The sequence below is a fragment of the Bemisia tabaci genome, chromosome 4 (genome assembly GCF_918797505.1).
Source record: "Bemisia tabaci chromosome 4, PGI_BMITA_v3".
Lineage (NCBI taxonomy): Eukaryota > Metazoa > Arthropoda > Insecta > Hemiptera > Aleyrodidae > Bemisia > Bemisia tabaci.
Genome location: NC_092796.1, coordinates 32,042,312 through 32,061,573, shown reverse-complemented (window position 1 = coordinate 32,061,573; position 19,262 = coordinate 32,042,312). Strand labels below are relative to the sequence as shown.

Here is a 19,262-nt window from a genome sequence, read left to right as displayed (position 1 = left end):
CCTAAGGCGCTTCCGTCTCTCGCAGCAATCAGAGCTTCAGAAGTTTCGTCGCTCCCTTTTAACGAAAGTTTCGTTAAAAGGAAACGCCATCTGTCATAAATCCATGCGGCTTAAGGTGTTGATTGCTTGTTATTAGTGTTAAGTAGACGAGCCAGAATAGATGCAGGCTCTCAGATGGCTGTGAGAAGTCATTGCCTTGAACGCATAGGTGTATATTAACTTTGAAAGTTGCCAGCTTTAATGTGAAATACACCAGTTTTTCTCCTTGCCACAAAACGTGAGATTTTTAAACTTTTCAGACGAGGACGAACATCTTTATGTGTAAAAACCACCACGCAGTTTTCTTGACGCTTTTAATTTTTTTTGGACATGAGGAATTTTTCGATAAAAGGGCGTATGAGGCTTCCAATGCCGCTAAGATTGTGCAATTCTTTAAAGCGTTTGCGGCAGACACAATTCATTCACAGTAGACATACTTCCTTACAATAGTGAGGAAAATCTCGGAGCAGATACAGGGAAAAATTCATAGCAGAACCGTCGGATAAATTACTAACAACTTTAGAACTACGTTGCACAACCTTGGCAGCATTGTAAGTCTCATACGCTCTTTTACCGAAAAATGCCTCAAATCTTTGACGATCAAATATCCTAGTTTGATCGATTGTTGGTCCCTTTTCAAAAGTTTGATTTGAAGTCCCTTGTCATCAATGGCGTCAAACTGAAAGAGTCATTTCGGATCAACTCAGCTTCTTCAGCCACATAGGACTGCTTTAAACAACCCCCCCCCCCCCCCCCCAAAAAAAGAGGCAAACTTTATGAGGATTTCCAGTCGACGATTACCACACGCCTGGGTGTCAAACCATACTTTTTTTTCAGTGTTGTCAACAAGTGCTGCAGGTCAACTAAAGTCAACATTGAAACCAGCACCGACCCGCTCTCTTGCAAAGCCCTCATTTTCAACACCGAACGTGAGTTTTCATGGTGTTGATTTTTTTTAGCGTATTTTAGGTTTATCCTGAAAATGCGCGGCCGTGTAAACTGGGCTCGGCAACAGCTATGGTGATTACCAGTGGCGTGGCGTGAATTATCGATTATTATGCCATTTAAACCTATGGAAAAGGATCGATAAACAGAGTGTTCGCAACGAACGCCCTAATAATCGATTTTTTACCATAGCTTCCAATGGGGAAATATCGATGTATATCAAAGCACGCCACGCCACTGGTGATTACATCGCTCCTACACGTACAGGCGCAACTCAGCTTTCACGTGAGCCCTGGAGAACATAGAGTTATACGAACGATAGGGTTCATCCCGAAACAGAGTTACGCCCTTGGGTCGGAGGATCGACGATTAGAGCGCGATTCTTGGAGGGAGTCAAGTCGTCACGGTAATCCATCTCGCCACCAATGGCCATTAAGACGGCTAAGGAGCGCTCTGACAAATATCTTCATTACTCTTGCAGTCCTTCTCATATTTGTTCCTGGTCTTGGTCCACGGGATGCATCGCTCCTCACCCCGCGCCGCACAGTGGCTCGATTCAATTAGAGAGGTCGGACATGGAATTTTCTACTCAAACTGCAAATTTTGATATTTATTTCGTCATATTTTCAACTTAAGGTAATTCGATGGACGTCATATTTTGTGTCAGAACGGCATGCGATATATCGCATCAATTGGCTCCATTTTTTCAGCTGCTCGTCATTTTTCCTCAATTTTGAGATCGCAATTCAGTTGTCAGGAGACTAATGCACTCACTAATCAATTTTGAGAAAGAAATTCAACGTAATAAAGGCGTGGTTTTTTTTAGAGAGAAAATATAGCATTCGAGTGCAGTTTCGATATCATTATCGAATGCGATGTTTTCTCTCTGAAAAAACGACGCCTTTATTACGTTGAATTGTTTTCTTAAAATTGGTTAGTGAGTGCTTTAGTCTCCTGACAACAGAATTACGATCTCAAAATTGGGGCAAAATGACGAATAGCCGAAAAAATGGAACCAATTGATGCGATACATCGCATGCCGTTCTGACACAAGATATGGCGTCCATCGAATCACCTTAAGGGGTGCTGCTGAGAGAAAATCTTACGAGGAAACCAATGGATCTACTTTTAGACTCTCAAAGTTTTGTATTAGCGGAGTTTCATGCGTTTCAAGTTTCCAAATTTTGTCCGAGCTCTCCTATTGACTGGATCCATTGTGCGCCGCTCTTCGTCGACGCAGATTGCCAATTATATATCCAGTATGGCCCCCGTTCTTACCCTCCGGCGGTGTCCGTATGGGCTCCAAGAGATCTCTCCGACTCCGCCAATCGCTCCACGAGCCCATCAACCCCGAGATAACATCAATCAACCGACTCAACAGGATCTTTGTGCTTGGCAATGTGAAAAGCATATAATGACACTAGGCTCCACAGAAGCTTAGGATTAGACATAAGTGTAATGGAGTTCCGCTGTCCCCTCGCAAAGTTTTCCGAAATGACCCCCTGGTTCCCCCTCTTTTTTCGCTACTCCTACACAGAGAAAAAAACTTCGTGCGTGGGACCCGAAGTTGAGGTCATATGGATCTCTGAAGTTTTCGGATCACGCATCCAAAAACTTGAGGCCCAACTGCCAAAGTTCGGGTCAGACATCCGCATTACTTCGGTAAGTACTGGAGTATTAAGATGTGTGACCCGAACCCTTCGGTATGAGCCTAGGTACTTCAGACGTCTGACCCGAACTTCGGCAGCTAGACCTCAAGTTTTCGGATGCGAGATCCGAAAACTTCAGGGATCCATATAACCTCAACTTTGGGTCCCATGCACGAAGTTTTTTCTCCGAGGTATCTAGATCCGCCTATGGTTTCTAAATTGAATGATTATTGGGGGAAATAATTATGAAAAAATAATCGAATCTGCCAAAATTCATGTGATACAATGAGGGATGCCGCCAGATGACGTCAATCAGAAGGCGGTGGACATTTCCTCAGTTTTAAAACTATTTTTCTAAAATGTCCCACATCAGAATAAAAAATTGGGAAAAAAAAGTGCGAACTCAACTCATCAAAGACTCTCAAATGCAGCAATAAACAAATTTTCATGGAAATTCTCCAGTCGCGGGCGGATAGCCGTAGACTGGTCGGGGGAGTCAAGCAGTGGTGTGGCGTGCTTTGCGATTTATCGATTGATCCGTCATTTAAACCTACAGAAGAGGATCGATTAACAGGGTGTTCGCAGCGACCACCTTAATAATCGATTGTTTACCACAGCTTCAAACAGGGGAAATATCGGCAATATATTCTTTCACGCCTCGCCATCGACATCAAGATATCAGTGGCGACCGTCGAGGGTGAGTGGACGGTGTTGGTGCGAATCCTTTGGTTTAATAACAGGGGCCGGGGGCGGGGAGTGGGGGGTCGGGCCCCGGTCGTCCATCACGGCCCGAGCGGGTTTTGGTGGAGCATAATTAGCGGCTTTTACGGCGATTAATATTTCTCCGATTGTAATTACCCGCGGCGGCGTCGGCCGTGCGATCGGATCCGCGTTGCAGGGGGGAGGGTGGGGGACGGGGGGACGGGGGGACGGGGAGGGGGGCTCGGATATTTGCGTTATAAATCGTCGCTGCAGGATCCGAAGGCGTCGCGGCCGCGGCAGTTGTTGAGGTGCGTCGCTATCGCCTCCGCCATCTCCCAGTATTTTTGCTCGGGTCATGATACATTTGCCACTGCTCCCGCTCTCACACCCGCCGCCACCCTCCATTGCCAAATTCACCCCCAATCATAATCCCAAACCATAATCCCCTGTGCAGAGTCTCTGGAAGTTTATAGAAGAGTACCTTTAAAGAGTATGGACAACACGAATTATGGAGCTCTCGTGGCCCAAAAGAGCGACAACGTGTAAAACGAAAATCACTAGGAGAGTGCCGCTGCCAACCTACACATTTGAAAGATTAATCAATATAGCCAACAGTGCATTGTAAACAAGCGTCTTTTAGGATTAAGACTTTGAAACTGAGAAAATTTATGCGCAATCAAAGTTTTATACGTGCTTTTATAATTTATGAAACGACGGGCACTGGGAAAAAACACATTGGATCTAGAGTCCAGACTCTTGAAAACATTGACAAGAAAAAATACTCTTGATTCAATCGGATTTTTGCTTGAATCAAAACGAAATCCGCTTAAATTAAGAGGCTTGGTTCTTGATTTAAGCTAGATTCTGATTGAATCAAGAGTACTTTTTCTTGTCTGTTTTTAAGAGTCTGGACTCTAGATCCAATGTGTTTTTTTTTTCCAGTGGGCAGTATAATTGTGAAAATTAGTACCACCGAATAATTCGATTTCATAGGTTGGTTGTCCTTTTGGGCCCCAAGAGCTACATGACCTGATCAAGCCTAACCTCTAAATCTTCGAGTTGTCCATACTCTCCCTATAAAGATACTCTAGTTTATAGACAAATCCATGGACGAATAAGAGAAAAGAGCGATTCCTATCAGGTCCGCCACAAGGGTGGGGATACTGGGTCCCTGGTACCGGGCCCGTGCCTCGTGACACATTACTTCAAATTCACATCGTCTCGTAAGGAAAAGTGAAAAATTTACCCTAAAAATCTCGAAAAAGGTCGATAAATTTTCAAAAACACCCTGGGGCACTGTAGAATTCTTCTTACTTCTGTGAGGGTTTCTATCTATTTTCAAGATTTTTAGTGCATAAATTCTTTTTTGAACGTGAATACACTTCTCTCCTCGAAATTAATTTATTTACTTCATTTACTTCATTTTCGTTCTAATCTTACGATATTACAAATTATTTTTCTGGTCTTAAGAGGGCGGGTTGCGAGGGGAGGGGGTTGGCATTCACGGGGCCCGGACCTTAGAACTGGTACCAGGGCCGAGATGGAATGTGGCAGACCCCAAGTAGTATTACTGAGCCTTGCAGCTTTAGGGTCCAGCCTTAAAGGCTGTAGGGTCCAGCCCTAAAAGCTGTAGGGTTCAGCCCCTTGGCGCTACCTTCAGTGTAAGGACTCAGCGCTAAGTTATTTTTCTGAGCAATAATAACTCGCTGAATCAAATCGTCGAAAGACCGAGGACTTAAGCGACTTTTCGTCACATCTGCTTCAAGCTTATAGCGAGAAATAAGCTCGAAAATCAGTAACCAATGTGATTAAAAAAAAAAAAAAATCTTTGATTACCTTTGAAGTAATCGTTGATATTGTTCAAGAATCATTCCCATATTTTTCAATAATCGATTAAAATTTTTGAATTTATTGAGTGAACTTCAATTTCAACAACTCAGCGGAAATACATCAAAATGCATAGATTTTGAAGCTCTTACCTCTGTACTTTCTTCAAATATATAGAAACGCCACGCCATCAGAAATCTTTTTTTTGGAACGTGTCTCTCTTTCAAAATCGCTCGTTTCTCTTGATTTTCAACGCATAAAATCGATTATCGTCGGGTTCTCCAAATGTGCTTCGACTTAAGCAGCCTTTCTTCTCCACCATGAGCCATGAATCCTTCTTCAAAGTAGGTTTTTATAACGCCGCTAAAGGCGCTGTCTAGGGAGCGAAGGACCGAATAAAACGACTTCATTTCGACCGTGGTTCAACTTCGCGAGAGTCCATTGTTTAAGTGTGAGAGCCATAACTGATTGGTAAAACAGACAACGCTGTATCGCTCGTACGTCATATATGCCACTCGGTTCATTTATGATTTTAATATTGTTATTATCTGATTCGCCGCCGAGACAACTTAATAATGAGCGGCATTTTTTTATTTTCCCGCTTCGCGTGCCCCGGCCGACGTGAGTACTCGAGCCTCGATGTTCCAGATCAGTGGCGTGGCGTGAATGATCGATCATCGACATTCCTCCATTTGAAGCTACGGTAAAGAATCGATTATTAAGGTGTTCGCTGCGAACACCATGTTTATCGATCCCTTTCCATAGGTTTAAATGGCATATCAATCGACGTATCGCAAAACACGCCACGCCGCGCCACCGTTCCAGATCTCGACAAGTCATTATTGTTTTGTTCTCTCCGGCGCCCCGCCCCGCCCACCCGTGAAAAATGGCACGATTATCTCCCCCGAGGACCTCTAGGGTGTGTGTCACGCGGGCGCCCTCAGGTGACAAATTCCATCGTTTAAACAATCAACTCTTCATCGATTTTTCCACTCGGCCACCCCACTGGTGAAATACTGCTCTTCCTCATGGCTCTCTCACTTTTATACTCCAGCGGGCTGATTCTTGGAATTGATAGACAAAGCTATGGACAAAGAGGCAAAGGGAAAATAGAGGGATCTACTGGTGGAAATGAGTGTTTTTATCAGGTTTTAACAGCAACCATCCGTTTCCATCAAGAGGATCACTCCATTATCCTTTTGTCTCTTTTGTCTATAGGGTCATTTGATAAAAATTCAACAATTGAACTTATATGTATAGTTAAGTTCCTATGACTAAAAACTTCTGTGCTCAATACGAACTGCGGATTGATTATAGAAATTGATAGACACAGCGATGGACAAAGAAGACGAAGAGAAAATAAAACTACCCTACTTGTGAAAGCGGGTTGTTGCATTGTAAAAATAGGTAAGTAATTCGTAGTAATATGTGTATTCGTAAAATGTCTATAGGGAAACTAATGATAAATACGTTGTTTTTAAATTAAGCCAGTAATTTTACAAATAGTTCATGATTGTAAAATGTAGTTCATTTATAGGTAGCCCATCATTTTCCCTCCTGAATCGATCGACACATCCGTGAAACAATTTATAAACCCGTAAATTGATTGACAAACCCGTGAATCGATCGACAAACCCGTGAATCGATCGACAAATTTGTGAATCGATCGACAAATCTGTGAATCGATCGAGAAAATCCAAGAATCGATCGATAAAAGCCGTAAATTGATCGACAAACTTGTGAATTGATCTAAGAAGCCGGGAATCGATCGACAAAGCCGTGCGTGTCGATCACATTTCTTCGATCGAATCGGTGTTGATCAGATCACGTTTTTATATTTCGATCGATTTATGTCGGTCAAGCGCGTAATATCCGAAAGAACACACGATCATGGATTTTTGAGTAATGGGACCCTGAGGGAAATAATTCGGATCGCCGTTATATTCAGTAATTTCACGGTGACACTTTGTCCAGATAATTTCACGGTGGCGCTTTTCCCGAATGTGTGAACGTACGTGAACGACCAACACTGGGCGAAAAAATAACAGGATTTGATAGAGAGGAAGTAACGAAAAAATAGAGACGGAAAAGCCGAAAAGGAAGGCGAGACTATTAAAATATTGAAGTTATGCACCAAAGATTCGGGAATTGCATTCAATTCTGTGAGCGAGGAGGCGGTAATTCGTCTGCTTGCCAGATGCTTTACGCACTTCTTATTAGTCGCCACTGGAAGGAGCTACCGTCAAGCTGCCAATCAAAACGCGACTCACCTGGGCTCTGACGTCACAATATTCGCTAATAATCCATTGTTTAACTTTGTTTGGAAACTGTTTTGGTTTTAATTTCGGTTCCGAGAGAGCGGAGCGCACTGCCCAGTAAAAACACCGTCCCAACATCCTAAGATTGCCAAATTTCCCCGAAAAAAAATTATAATTGCCCACGAATTTATTCATATTTTCCTTCGAAAATGTTTAGCCTGTCGGAATTAATAATGCCCGAAATCCTGGAGAAAATTCGAGGCGGGAAATTTGATTCTGATCGCGGTAATTCGATTTTCCTCACCGGAATTTCGGCAACGTTCGGGTGTACTTAAGACGTTTTGTCCTCGGCGCGGTAGTGGTGGCTGTGACAACGGAGTGAAATCATTTTATATCGTGACTCAGTACTTATTCATTGAAATTGTTGCTGGATTGGATTCCGATCCTAATCTCCGTATCTCTCTCACGGTTCGCGTGGTCCGCGTTCCACGGTCCTCGTCCAGCGCGGTCTCCTGTCGGTCGTCCGTGTCGCGCAGGCGCGGGTCCTAAACAAAGAGCCGGACTGTTGAGTAAATAATGCTCCGATTGTGATGCATCATGCTCTCATCAGGTCCCGGTCTGGGCCGTTTCGCTTCCACCGATATCATAACTTGATTGCTCCGTTTCGGAAAGTTGAATGAGCAAGTCTGCCGTGCTAAGGGCCGTTCCTGTCACAAGCGTCAACTACCAGTTGAGTAGCTGTTGACCGTCAACTACCGGTTGACGTGTCTTGTCAATTTTCAACCATCAGTTGAGTTCCCGTTGACCATCTGTTACTCAACTGCTACTTTTTCTGGCTGTCGAGTCTTCAACTTGAGGTTGAGACCATTTTACAACCTCACTTTTTTCACATTGGATGTTATGTTTTGGTTCTTACGGCTGTTGGCGTGATCTGCTGTTTTGATATTCGTTAATAATTTTGTGGTTTGACTTTCTCTAATAATTTAAGTTTGAAAATGTTGGCTCTCTATGATGAGTTTGTCAGCTCCTCAGATGACGAGGAAGAGTATGTATACATTCCGCGGAGACCTGCCCTCCGAAGGGCCCAAGTGAATTATTTTGACTTATTGAGCGAACCTCAATTTTTCATGCGGTTTCGCTTGAGGAAAGAAACAGTGGCCTTGCTACTCGCCCAAATTGAGCCCATGATCCGAACTCGAACTGACAGGTTAGTAACCCACTCTATATTTCAGATTTATGATCTCATTGGAAACGCATTGCATGTAAATGTACTCATCACATTGCCTATGAGTAAACCTTGAACTGCAGGAACTTTACCTTACCGTTCCATTCACCGCAGGGGCCTCTGAAAGTTTATTAAGTAAACCTGGAAGAAATCAGCTTGCAACCTCTAAATGAGTTTTCCCAAAACTGAGTCAGTGGTTTGATTATGGCGTGCACGTACCAAAAAAGCTAATGCTATAATGTGTAAAGCTGTCGCAAGAAGGAACAGATTTCATAATGACTGTGAAGCATATAATAATGTTCTTTAATTGCCCTTCTAGTCAGTTTAACTCCTGTGTCAAATAATTTAAACACAATATAACGAGCATATTGTCTGTTTCTTGTTTCAGGAATAATCCTATTACTCCCATGAATCGACTTCTCCTCACCCTGCGGTTCTTTGCTACAGGATGCTTCCTTGTATCAACGGGTGACTTTATTGGTGTCAGCAAGTCCTCAGTGGAAGTCATTGTCTGGCAAGTCTCCCAGGCTATTGTTTCATTGAGGAATCAATACATTAAAATGCCCACCAGTGAGGAAGAACGTGCTGTTGCTCGCTCAGAGTTTTTTGATATGGCACGGTTTCCCAGATGTATTGGCGCCATTGATTGCACTCATGTTCGCATTCAGTCTGTAGGTAAGTAACAGATGATGCACTATTAAATGTAGGTTTTCACAAGCTATCCTTGTTACACAAGGGCTCTGGAGGCCAGGGAAACCTGGGGCTCTGATTTATTTGTGACCAGAGAAAATCAAGGCATATTCCATACAAATGTAGCAAATATCATGTAAATTGTTTGAAAATCATTTTGAATTTAATGTTTTGTTTGAAAGTTTGTGAAAGATAGAGAATTTGAGAATATCATTTACTGAATTGTCTCGTCCAAAAATCAGGGAAATCTAGAAATGTTGAAGATGAAAATTATTGCCTATTCATTAATCCTATGGGCTCTTTCTGATTACAGGTGGACCGACATCAGAAATTTACAGAAACAGGAAAGGTTGGTTCTCAAAAAATGTCCAGGTGATAGGTGGCCCAACGCTGTTAATTCAGGACATAGTATGCAGATGGCCCGGAGCATCACATGACCAGACAATTTTCAACGGCTCCTCTGTGGAACAACGGTTTGAGCAAGGTGATTTCGGAACTGATGCTATTGTAGGGGATACCGGCTACGAAACCAGGTCGTACATTCTGACACCAGTTACGAACCCTAACTCAGAGGCAGCACAATTGTACAACGAAAGTATAGTTAGAACCAGGCAAAGTATTGAACGGCTGTTTGGGGTATGGAAAAGGAGATTTCCTATCTTATCAGTTGGCATACGTCTCAGGAAAAGAACATTCTTCAAGAACAATTTTTTCATTGTTGCCTGTGCCATTCTGCATAATATTGCTATATTAAACAAAGACGAACAGCCGCCCGTAGATCCAACAGTGATCATACCACAAGAACAAACTGAATTTGATCAAGCAAATCCTCTCATTGTCCCTGACCCTAATGAACGAAATCCTCGATATCGTGTACGTCAAGCCCTTATCAATGATTGGTTTACCACATTGATCTAGGTACAGTATGCAAGGTATCTAGTAGCACCAATTCAATGAAGGCGCGATCCAGGCATATATGCCTAAGTCTTCTTTTCTCTGCTGTAAATTACTTTAGCGTGTTGTATTGTAATTGTTTGTAATTTGTTTATGTTGTGTAATTTTTTATTGTTTTATTTCTTAAGAACTTCAAGTTACAACCCTTTTTATTGAATTTTTGTAACATACTTATTTAATAGTCTATTCTTATTTCTTGTAGAAAAAATATGGTAATGATCTCAACTACTTAAATAAACTGAATAATACCGTTCATGAATGTTGTTAGATTTGCCACTTCCTACTGTCATGAATTAAAAGCATATCAGGCAATAACTGAGTAACATATTAGCAAAGCTGGCCTTAATAACCGCAAAACTACCTGATACTAAATTAATAAATTTCTTAGAGGGTTGCTTGAATGTTTGCATAATATTCTTATCTTGAATCGCTGATCAAGTAGAAAGCAGGTTCTGTTGCAGTCCTTTCAAACAAGATTAAAAAGAAAGATAATTTATGTAGAGGAATTTAATGTTTAATAATGAACGCATTTACAACTTAAGAATATTAATGAACGCATTTACAACTTAAGAATATTAATGAACGCATTTACAACTTAAGAATATTAATTAACGCGTTTACAACTTGGGAATATTAATGAATGCATTAACAACTTGAGCGATTTGATGAACTAAGGTTTCTTCAAAAAACCTGCGTAGAATGCACTATCCAGAATAATAAGTTGCAGTAAACTGGCAATAAACTTTTAAGATCATAAATAATTATAAATAAACAGAAACAAAAATAAAGATAAAATGAATAAATATAAATAAATAGTTAAAACTGTTGAAATATAACAAAAATAAATAAATGAATAAAACAAATATAAAAAAATAGATAAATATAACTAAAATAAATGAACATAAATAGAAGCCAAAATAAATTTAAGAAAAGACCATAGATACTGGTAAAATATAAAAACAAAATCGAAGGAAAACATCTCAAGCACTATAAACTTAACACCGCAGACGAGTATTGCAGAAACATGAGATCACCGTCAGGTCTTTCAGAATAGTGCTCTGCCTAATATATAATCCATTTGTATGAGAGTTAGGTTTTTTGAACTGAATAATTGACTACTTTCACGATAACTTACGACTAGAAACTTAATAAAATAGAAATGATTTAAGATTCTACATTCAATTCAAGACGTACTGCCTTTCAAAGATAAACTACTTTCCTACGTCTTCAGATCTAAACCGGGACGGGAGACGACTAATGAAGGAAGCATAATGAGAACCTGGAAGCGCACCAAGAAAGAGATTGCTGCCATCATAGCGTAACCCTCCTTAATACTCAGATTTTAGTGCACATAATTGCAAAATCAGTGATTAGAGGCGTAATGGTAACATTTACAGAAAAATAATGGATTGGCAATTTTACCTAAGCGTAAAACAAGAGGAACTTAAAAAAATTAATCATAAGCGTAACATGAAAAAATATCACACATGGAGGGTATCACTTTTAGGCCACTTTTGCATCTCCAAAAAACAAATGAAATAGAGCCTTACAACTACGAGGAAACATATGTTTCGTTTATCAGTCTAATGATGTGGCCAAGAATCTATTAATGACCAAAAAAATGAAATTAAGTATGACAGATTCTGTGGATGTCAGTGGATTAACATGGTATTATACAAAACTTACTAAAAACAGAATAAATAATATATAGGCTTACTCATGAGGGAGAGGCAGGAAAAAAATAGCTTAAAATTAAGAGTGAATGCAAAATTTTCTCAGTAAGAAACGAGAGGAACATATGAGAAAAATATCATAAGTGCAACATGACATTTCAAAGCAAAGCTGAAAACAATCATGATCAGGCTTTCAGTTTGAGTTTAGTCAGGAGATGTCATTTACACTCAGGCATTGGGTATTGCAAGACAGTTAATTTTCCTGCCCTCTGTTTCCTTTCTGGCTTTCTCGTAACACACAATTCAGTTTCAGTCTGTACAATTTCTCTTCATTATTCATCTTCATATCATAAAGTTCCTTAATTTTACTCATTTTCAATGCATGCCTCTCCTCTTTCATTTCCAGTGCTCTTCTCCTGTAATCCATCTCCTTGATTTTGATCTCTTCATCCTTCTCCTGCAGTCGCACCAACGATTTATAATATTCCTCTTGCAAAGTTATGATTCTTTTCTTTGCGTCTAAATTCTCATTATGCAGATCATACGAGCGATGGTTATTCTTCCTTTTGCGCGGAGTTTCTGAAACAAAATGGGACCAGCAGTTACAATTAAATATTCATAATGAAAATTTTAACCAAGCAACAGGAATGGGAGAAAACATGTCTGAAATAAGTACTATTGCCCTGTAAGGTATTCTAAACTCCATTCTACGTAAGGCCGATTAATATTATGCTATTTGCGATACAACCACTCACAGTAAAACATCCAGTGTCTGATTTCAAATTCCACTTGCTTTATAGCAGTCTCCCACCCAGTATTAAAATTTCCCAGGAACAGGAGCAAATTAAGGAGAGAAAGTAATAAAAGATTCTCGCATCTGTGAATGCTGTCTGTGATTTTTTACCTTTAGAAATTAAAGCTGCACTTTTCGGTCCTCTCAGCATTGCCGGTGTGTATGAAGACCAGTTATTTGGTGTAGCAGGAACTGACTCAGGAGCTTGCATGTCATGTGCGTCATTGTACTCTTCCTATAAAAATTAGAACGAACATTGGTTAGCAAAATTGCAATTACAGTAGAGGCAAATTGTCAACTGTCTTTCATGACGGAAGAACTTTGAAAAAAAAAATCAACAGGGGTGTACAGAGAGCCTTAAGTAGCGAGCTGCCAGTTGCAATTAGGTTCTTTGAAAAATGCTAGGACAGTGGTGGTTTTGATTCTTCATTAATCCGCAGCAAGAAGTTTTGGAGAAGAATTATTGCCTTTCTCCACAGGAAACTGTTAAAAATGCTGCTTCTTATGGCGAGAAGCTTGAGAAATACTGTTTACAAGGCACAGGGTTTGGGAATGCTGCCTTTAAAAATTTACGGGTAGGGAACATTCGGCAACTCTACAAAACAATTGTATAGGTTCAAAGGTTTCCCTTTTATGGAGGAAATGCGCAGGGCGTATTAATAATTACCCAAAAGTAATAATTACAATACTAGGACAACAGCACAACTCAGAGAAATTTATAGTATCTACTACTCACCTCACGGATTAAATTATCAAAGGTGTCATGTTCCTCACAGTCATCGCTGAAGTCAGCTTCAACTATTACTTGGTTCTCAGGTGGGCTGCAACTTTGACTTGACGTACTTGCGAGTGAGAATGTCGGCCTGGAGGATGACGATACATTTCTAGGTGTTTGGATTTCAGCTGTTTCTCTTGAGCTCAACAGCGCTGACAATGAGCAACTTGACTGAGAGGGAATCATTGAAGCTTGTGAGGTTCTCTGCATGATGGTGTTGGAATGAGCAGGAGCACGTAGCATATCTGAGGATGAAAAAAAGGATATTTTTTTAAGGCATAATTTAAAAAGGCATAATTTGTTGTTGAAAGTCTTCTTCATTGTTGCTTTGTAACTACTGTTTGGAGGGAGTATACACATGAAGAAAACAGAAGTTTTTACATCAGGAAGTAATATTTACAGGGGTGCAAAACATTCTAGCCGTCCACATTTTCAAGCGCCCACCTGCAATGCTTCATCATCCGCAACAAGGTACCAGTGTTTCGAAATTATGCCTGCATATTGATGAGAACATTCCAAGCAAAAATTTTTAAGTTGGGAGTGCCTCATTAAATTAAATTTGACCATCCAAAAACATGATGGAGCTGTAACGTTTCATTCTTTTGGCGGTGCATACAGGTACGTAGGGTAAACCTCCTGCCATCTCCTACAAAAATGCTGAAACTCATTCCTTCTAAAAAAATATACTGCTTACTGGATATGCTGTGCAGTTCAATCATGATTTCTAGGGAGGAATTCAGAGGTGATAAATAAATTATCTTTCACGCAGACAAGCCACATTTCATTACATGCATACTCAGTTCGGTTTTGCCTCAAATTAAGAAAGGTTCGGCACTGTATAATCAATCAGCAATTGAGGACACATTTGATAAATAATGGTTGTAGAAAGAAAAACTTACTTGAGTCATTGTCCGGGGATTCTAGCTCTCCTGTCATAGACTCTTCGGCACAAATCCGTGCGACTACTTCCAACTGAGGAGTCATCTTTATCGCTCGGTACTCTCCACCGCCTGTTGCTTTTACTGTCTTCCTCTCAGCACTCAATGCCTTTCTTGTTTGCCCCTTCAGCATGCTCCACTTGTTTTGTAGGCAGCTTGATGTCCTGAGTCCGCTGAAACCACAGGCATTGAATTCCCTGGTTATCTTCTCCCATTGAGCTCTTTTCTCCTCCCAAGTCTTTCCGTCTGTGATTTTGCACTCCACAATGTCTTTGTATTTGTCAATTAAACTCAACAAGCAGTCGACTTCGTCTGTGGTGAAGATTTTGCCTCTATTCTTGTTCGAGGTGTTCGCCGCTGGTTTAGCTTTCCCTTTACCTTTGCTTTTGGCATTTCCTTTGTTGCCGGCTGGTAACTCTCGATTTAACTCTTCGGGATCTACGACGACAACGTCAGAATACATAATTGCACTTAATTTACCAACTTATTAAAATTTCAAGATTCACTATTATCACAATTCACAAAAGCACAAAACCGGAATAACCTCGCGAGTCGAACACAACCAAAACACAACACACGAGTGACGTGATTTCTGGAAAAAAATGGCCGCGAGTTGACCGGAAATGGCTCTTTTCTTGCATGTTTTGGAAAAGAGTAGTACTGTAATCAGACACTCATCAGTCAACAGCCAGTTGACCGCTGGTTGACGAACTAGAGGTTGAAATTTCGTCACAAGACACCCAGCTCCGCTGAACTGGTAGTTCGCCTCAACTACTAGTTGATGAACTAGCAGCTAACACCCAGTTTGACAGGAACGGCCCTAAGGAAAAACGCCGGATGAACCTTCGTGCGTTGCCAAATTTCCTTTCATGAAACGCGAATTTTCTGGTAAACTTATGAATATTTTTCCTCCAATTTTTAGATGATTTTGCTCGCAATTCCATCGAAAAGTCCTGAAATTTTCAAGGGGAAATATTTATAAATTTCCTCAAAAATAAACATTTTATTGAAGTAAATTTGGCAACTCTCGAATGTTCATACGGCGTTCTTCCTTTGCACGGCAGCATGGCCAAAGAGCGAAACTAGATGAACCTTCGTGCGCTGTCAAATGTCCTTTGATAAAACACGAATTTCCTGCTGAACTCATGAATATTTTTCTTATAATTTTTTTAGATAATTTTGCTCGCAATTTCAACTAGAGCTCCTGAAAATTTCAAGAAAATATACTCATACATGTCCTCAATAATAAACATTTTATTGAAGGAAATTTGGCAACTCTCGGATGTTCATACGTCGTTTTTTCTTAGAATGGCAGAAGTAAACAAGGTACGAATTTAAGCGTTCTGATACATTTTACCCTCCATGGCATAGCGGCACTATTTCGTGACAAAATATTTTTGGGGGTTTTTAAAAATTGAATCTTTCCTCCGTAGCATGATTTTGCAAATTTTCATTAGTTTCTTTTTCTTTTGAATGACCGATTGCCAAAAATTTAAAATTTTGAGAAAAATTTGACACCCTATTTCTTCATGCAAGCTACAAAATAGATTAGTGTCCTCCAGGAGATCCAAAATTAATTTATGGCATAGAGGGTGAACCAAAATTTCACTTAAAACCGAAACGTAAAATTGCACGTTTTCCATGGTGTTTAAAATGTTGCCGTGCAAAAGGAGAACGCCGTGCAAGCCTTTAAACGATGCCATTTTTCCTTCAATAAAACACGAATTTTCCGGGAAACCGGTGAATATTTTTCTTCTAATTTTTCACAGAATTTCATTTACAATTTGATATAAATCATCTAAAAATTTCAAGGAAAGTACTCATATTTTTCCTCGAAATTGAAATTTTAGCGCTAGAATGCAGGGCGTAATGTGATATTTCCTGGTAGGGCATACCCTACGTGGAGAGGGGTATAGAAAATTTTGGCAAAGTAGCACGAGATTACGCTATTTTCATAGTTCAAAGTTTATTAATCGTACAGAGTAAAAATTACAAAATTGAACGTATTGAAGTAACCGACAGACTTCTAGAATGGAAGAAAACATAAACAAATTAAAACCACTAGACGAATCCAAACACCATTATTTCCAAAAGAACCGAGCCAGTGCTACGGTTTACACGAGCTTAAGACGTGGGTCTGCAAATCCATCCTAAAAAAGAATCAGACAAAAACCTGAAAAAAGAAAAAAAGAACGAATATCAGCACAGTTGAAGACAGGAAAGACGTATTCGGGCCTCTTGTTCAACTTTTCGCCCGAATCTGAGCAACACCTCATTGACAGCATATAGCAGAGCATTGAGAACTCACGCCTCGGCGCGTCATCGCGCCTTCAATTTTTCAGATGCAGCGCGGACGTCCATCAAGTACGAATAGTTGTATCTCTGCGCCGTCGTAAACGCGCATCCTTCCCCTCCCTCTATTTCCATATCGTGTTTGTTTCCGTTTGTCTTATTCGTAATGGTGCTTTAAGCACTACGTGAGTAACACAGCCGAAGGTTGGAGAGACGTGTTCGGGCCTCTTTTTTAACTTTCCTCCCGAATCTGAGCGACACCTCATTGACAGCATTTATCACAGCATCGAGAGCTCACGCTTCGCATCATCGCGCCTTCAATTTTTCGGATGCAGCACGGACGTCCATCAAGTACGAATAGATGTATCTCTGAGCCGTCGTTAACGCGCATCCTTTCCCTCGCTTTATTTTCATGTTGTTTTCATGTTGTGTTTGTTTGCGTTTGTCTTATTCGAAATGGTGCTTCAAACTAGGAGCAGAGCAGAGCATTGCGAGTTCACAACTCACGCTATCGCGTCTTACATTTTTCATATGCAATGTGGACATCCATCTTCCGCGAATAGTTGTATATCGCTTTTACACTTTAGATGCCTCTTCTTTTTGAATTTGGGGATAAAGCAAGGTTAAGTTTGCCCGAGATATGCTATGATATGTCCAAATCAATGGTCATTTTGAAAAGGAAGAAATATGTTTAAAGGTCTCTCATGAGGTCTATTAAGTGTGCGTATGCCTAAAAATCGGACCGGCTATCGTTTCTACAGGAGTTGCACATAGAGAATGAAGGAGGGGGATAAAGCGCCTGTATGTCAACGAAAATGTGAAAATTTCACAGGAAAGTGTTTACGCTTCAGAAAGTAGTTCTTGGACCTTTGTTCACCACTATCATGCGTAAAAGCACATTTCTTTACTCCTAACTCTCTCTTCTTCCCTTTATTTAAGATATTTTTCGCATTTATTCAGGGTCGTAATTTTTTTCTCTTTTTATTTTGCTATCTGTCAGAGGGGTGCGTTTTGGGCGCGCCAAGGGGGCATATCTGCCAATGGCAAATTGGCCTCATGGCCAGTCCGAGCCTGGCGACTCAGGTACAATAACATGAACCTTACGTTAAAATGGTTTCGAAGCTGTGAAAGGGGACACTTCTCCGTTTTTGGTTCCCGATTTTTTCCAGATTTGCACTAAAATTTTCATTCCCACATGAATCCAGTTTTCCCGGTTTTCGGAACAGATTCTCAATTCCTCCCAGATTTTCTCAGGGATTCCTCATTCCCAGATGATTCTCGCTTATACCTGTCTCAGACACCATGCGTAAAACACGATTTGCGCAACAAAAATTACTAAAATCAACTCCTAACTAACATATTAAAGTTTCTATTTTACATTGGTTATTGGTTACGTTTCCTGGTGACCAGATGGGAGGCGCTTGAACATATAAGTTAAATAATTAGCTCTCGGATGCCATTGTCAAACGGTGGTAAGAACTAATAACAATTATCGCTTACGCGTTAATCCCGCCCTATGCAGCTCGCCGCGACACCTCAGATAATGGGTCCATTGTTCCCCGGACATCTCCATGGACAATGAGGGATAAAGTACGTCAAAACGGCAGTTCCGTTGAAGTTTTTATGGAGATTGAGAGACAGAAAACAGCTGATGTTCAACCGGGCTCAGGAACGGCCCGCGGTTCGATTATTGAATCCCTATCGAGCGATAAATCAAGAGGTTTTAGCCGGTCGGCTTCTCTTTTTTACCCATCCTCATGTAGTCTGAATAGATATAGCCAAAGCAGCACTATCTAGTATCTGTTAGTTTCGTGGCAGATCAGCAAAACAACACGGGAAGTAACGGAAGTAACGGAAGTAACAATACGATGGTGGAACTCCAAACCACGTGTCTCGGTTTGAGACATTGCAGACTTCCTGACATACTTCAATTTTTAAATAAAAAACCACGCAACATCAATTTTGAAAATTTTCCGTGATTCTTCTACTCTGCGGGAAGCAAATTCTGCGTAAATTTTGAGGAATGTTGCTGTTTTTTCTGCTTTAAAAAGATAAAACAGAAGTGGAGATTTTTAAACATCGCGAACGAGATACGTGGTTTGGTAGGTTCACCATCGAATAAGTACTTAGAATGTCCACAAATTTGAAAAAGAAACGGCTTTAAACGGTAGTAAAAGATTCCCGGTTTCAGAAACAGATCCCCTCATTTTTTCCTGGTTTTCCCTGAAACTTTTCATTCCCTGATAAATTCCGGTTTTCCGGGTAATTTCTACACCATGCCTTAAATCCACTACCTATTGATTGCGTGAGTCCATAGGGAATAAAAAGGAGGTGTTTGCATCTTGAGCATTGTTTACCCCGTGACGTAGGTCGATACAGACACTCTAACAAAATCCGGAATTCGAAGTGTGAAAAATGGACCCTAACGTCCGATTTTCTGCTTAAATCAACTCATGATATAATTTCAAACACAGTATACAGGAAGACTTGTCTCCATAAACT

The 19,262-nt window shown here is 40.6% G+C and overlaps 2 protein-coding genes across 2 annotated transcripts; one reads left to right on the top strand and one right to left on the bottom strand.

Moving 5' to 3' along the window:
- The first annotated feature begins 8,120 nt into the window (after nt 1-8,120).
- Nucleotides 8,121-10,478, top strand: LOC140224491 (putative nuclease HARBI1). Its single transcript, XM_072299700.1, has 3 exons — nt 8,121-8,627; nt 9,034-9,320; nt 9,649-10,478. The coding sequence occupies exons 1-3, from the start codon at nt 8,416-8,418 to the stop codon at nt 10,251-10,253; spliced, it is 1,104 nt and encodes a 367-aa protein (XP_072155801.1). The 5' UTR covers nt 8,121-8,415; the 3' UTR covers nt 10,254-10,478.
- Nucleotides 10,479-10,796: 318 nt separating this feature from the next.
- LOC140224490 (uncharacterized) lies at nt 10,797-15,128 on the bottom strand. The gene is made up of 4 exons (XM_072299699.1): nt 14,430-15,128; nt 13,492-13,775; nt 12,867-12,990; nt 10,797-12,541 (listed from the first exon to the last, which is right to left on the bottom strand). Exons 1-4 carry the CDS (start codon nt 14,929-14,931, stop codon nt 12,216-12,218), a joined length of 1,236 nt encoding a protein of 411 aa, XP_072155800.1. The 5' UTR covers nt 14,932-15,128; the 3' UTR covers nt 10,797-12,215.
- Between the last annotated feature and the right edge of the window lie 4,134 nt (nt 15,129-19,262).

Bases quoted from the DNA above. Each gene is read 5' to 3' on its own strand.
- LOC140224491 (XM_072299700.1), top strand. From the start codon at position 8,416: ATGTTGGCTCTCTATGATGAGTTTGTCAGCTCCTCAGATGACGAGGAA. The intron at 8,628-9,033 runs GTTAGTAACCCA...TTCTTGTTTCAG, and splicing joins ATCCGAACTCGAACTGACAG to GAATAATCCTATTACTCCCA. The intron at 9,321-9,648 runs GTAAGTAACAGA...TTCTGATTACAG, and splicing joins TGTTCGCATTCAGTCTGTAG to GTGGACCGACATCAGAAATT.
- LOC140224490 (XM_072299699.1), bottom strand. From the start codon at position 14,931: ATGTATTCTGACGTTGTCGTCGTAGATCCCGAAGAGTTAAATCGAGAG. The intron at 13,776-14,429 runs GTAAGTTTTTCT...TTTCATCCTCAG, and splicing joins ATCCCCGGACAATGACTCAA to ATATGCTACGTGCTCCTGCT. The intron at 12,991-13,491 runs GTGAGTAGTAGA...TAATTTTTATAG, and splicing joins TTGATAATTTAATCCGTGAG to GAAGAGTACAATGACGCACA.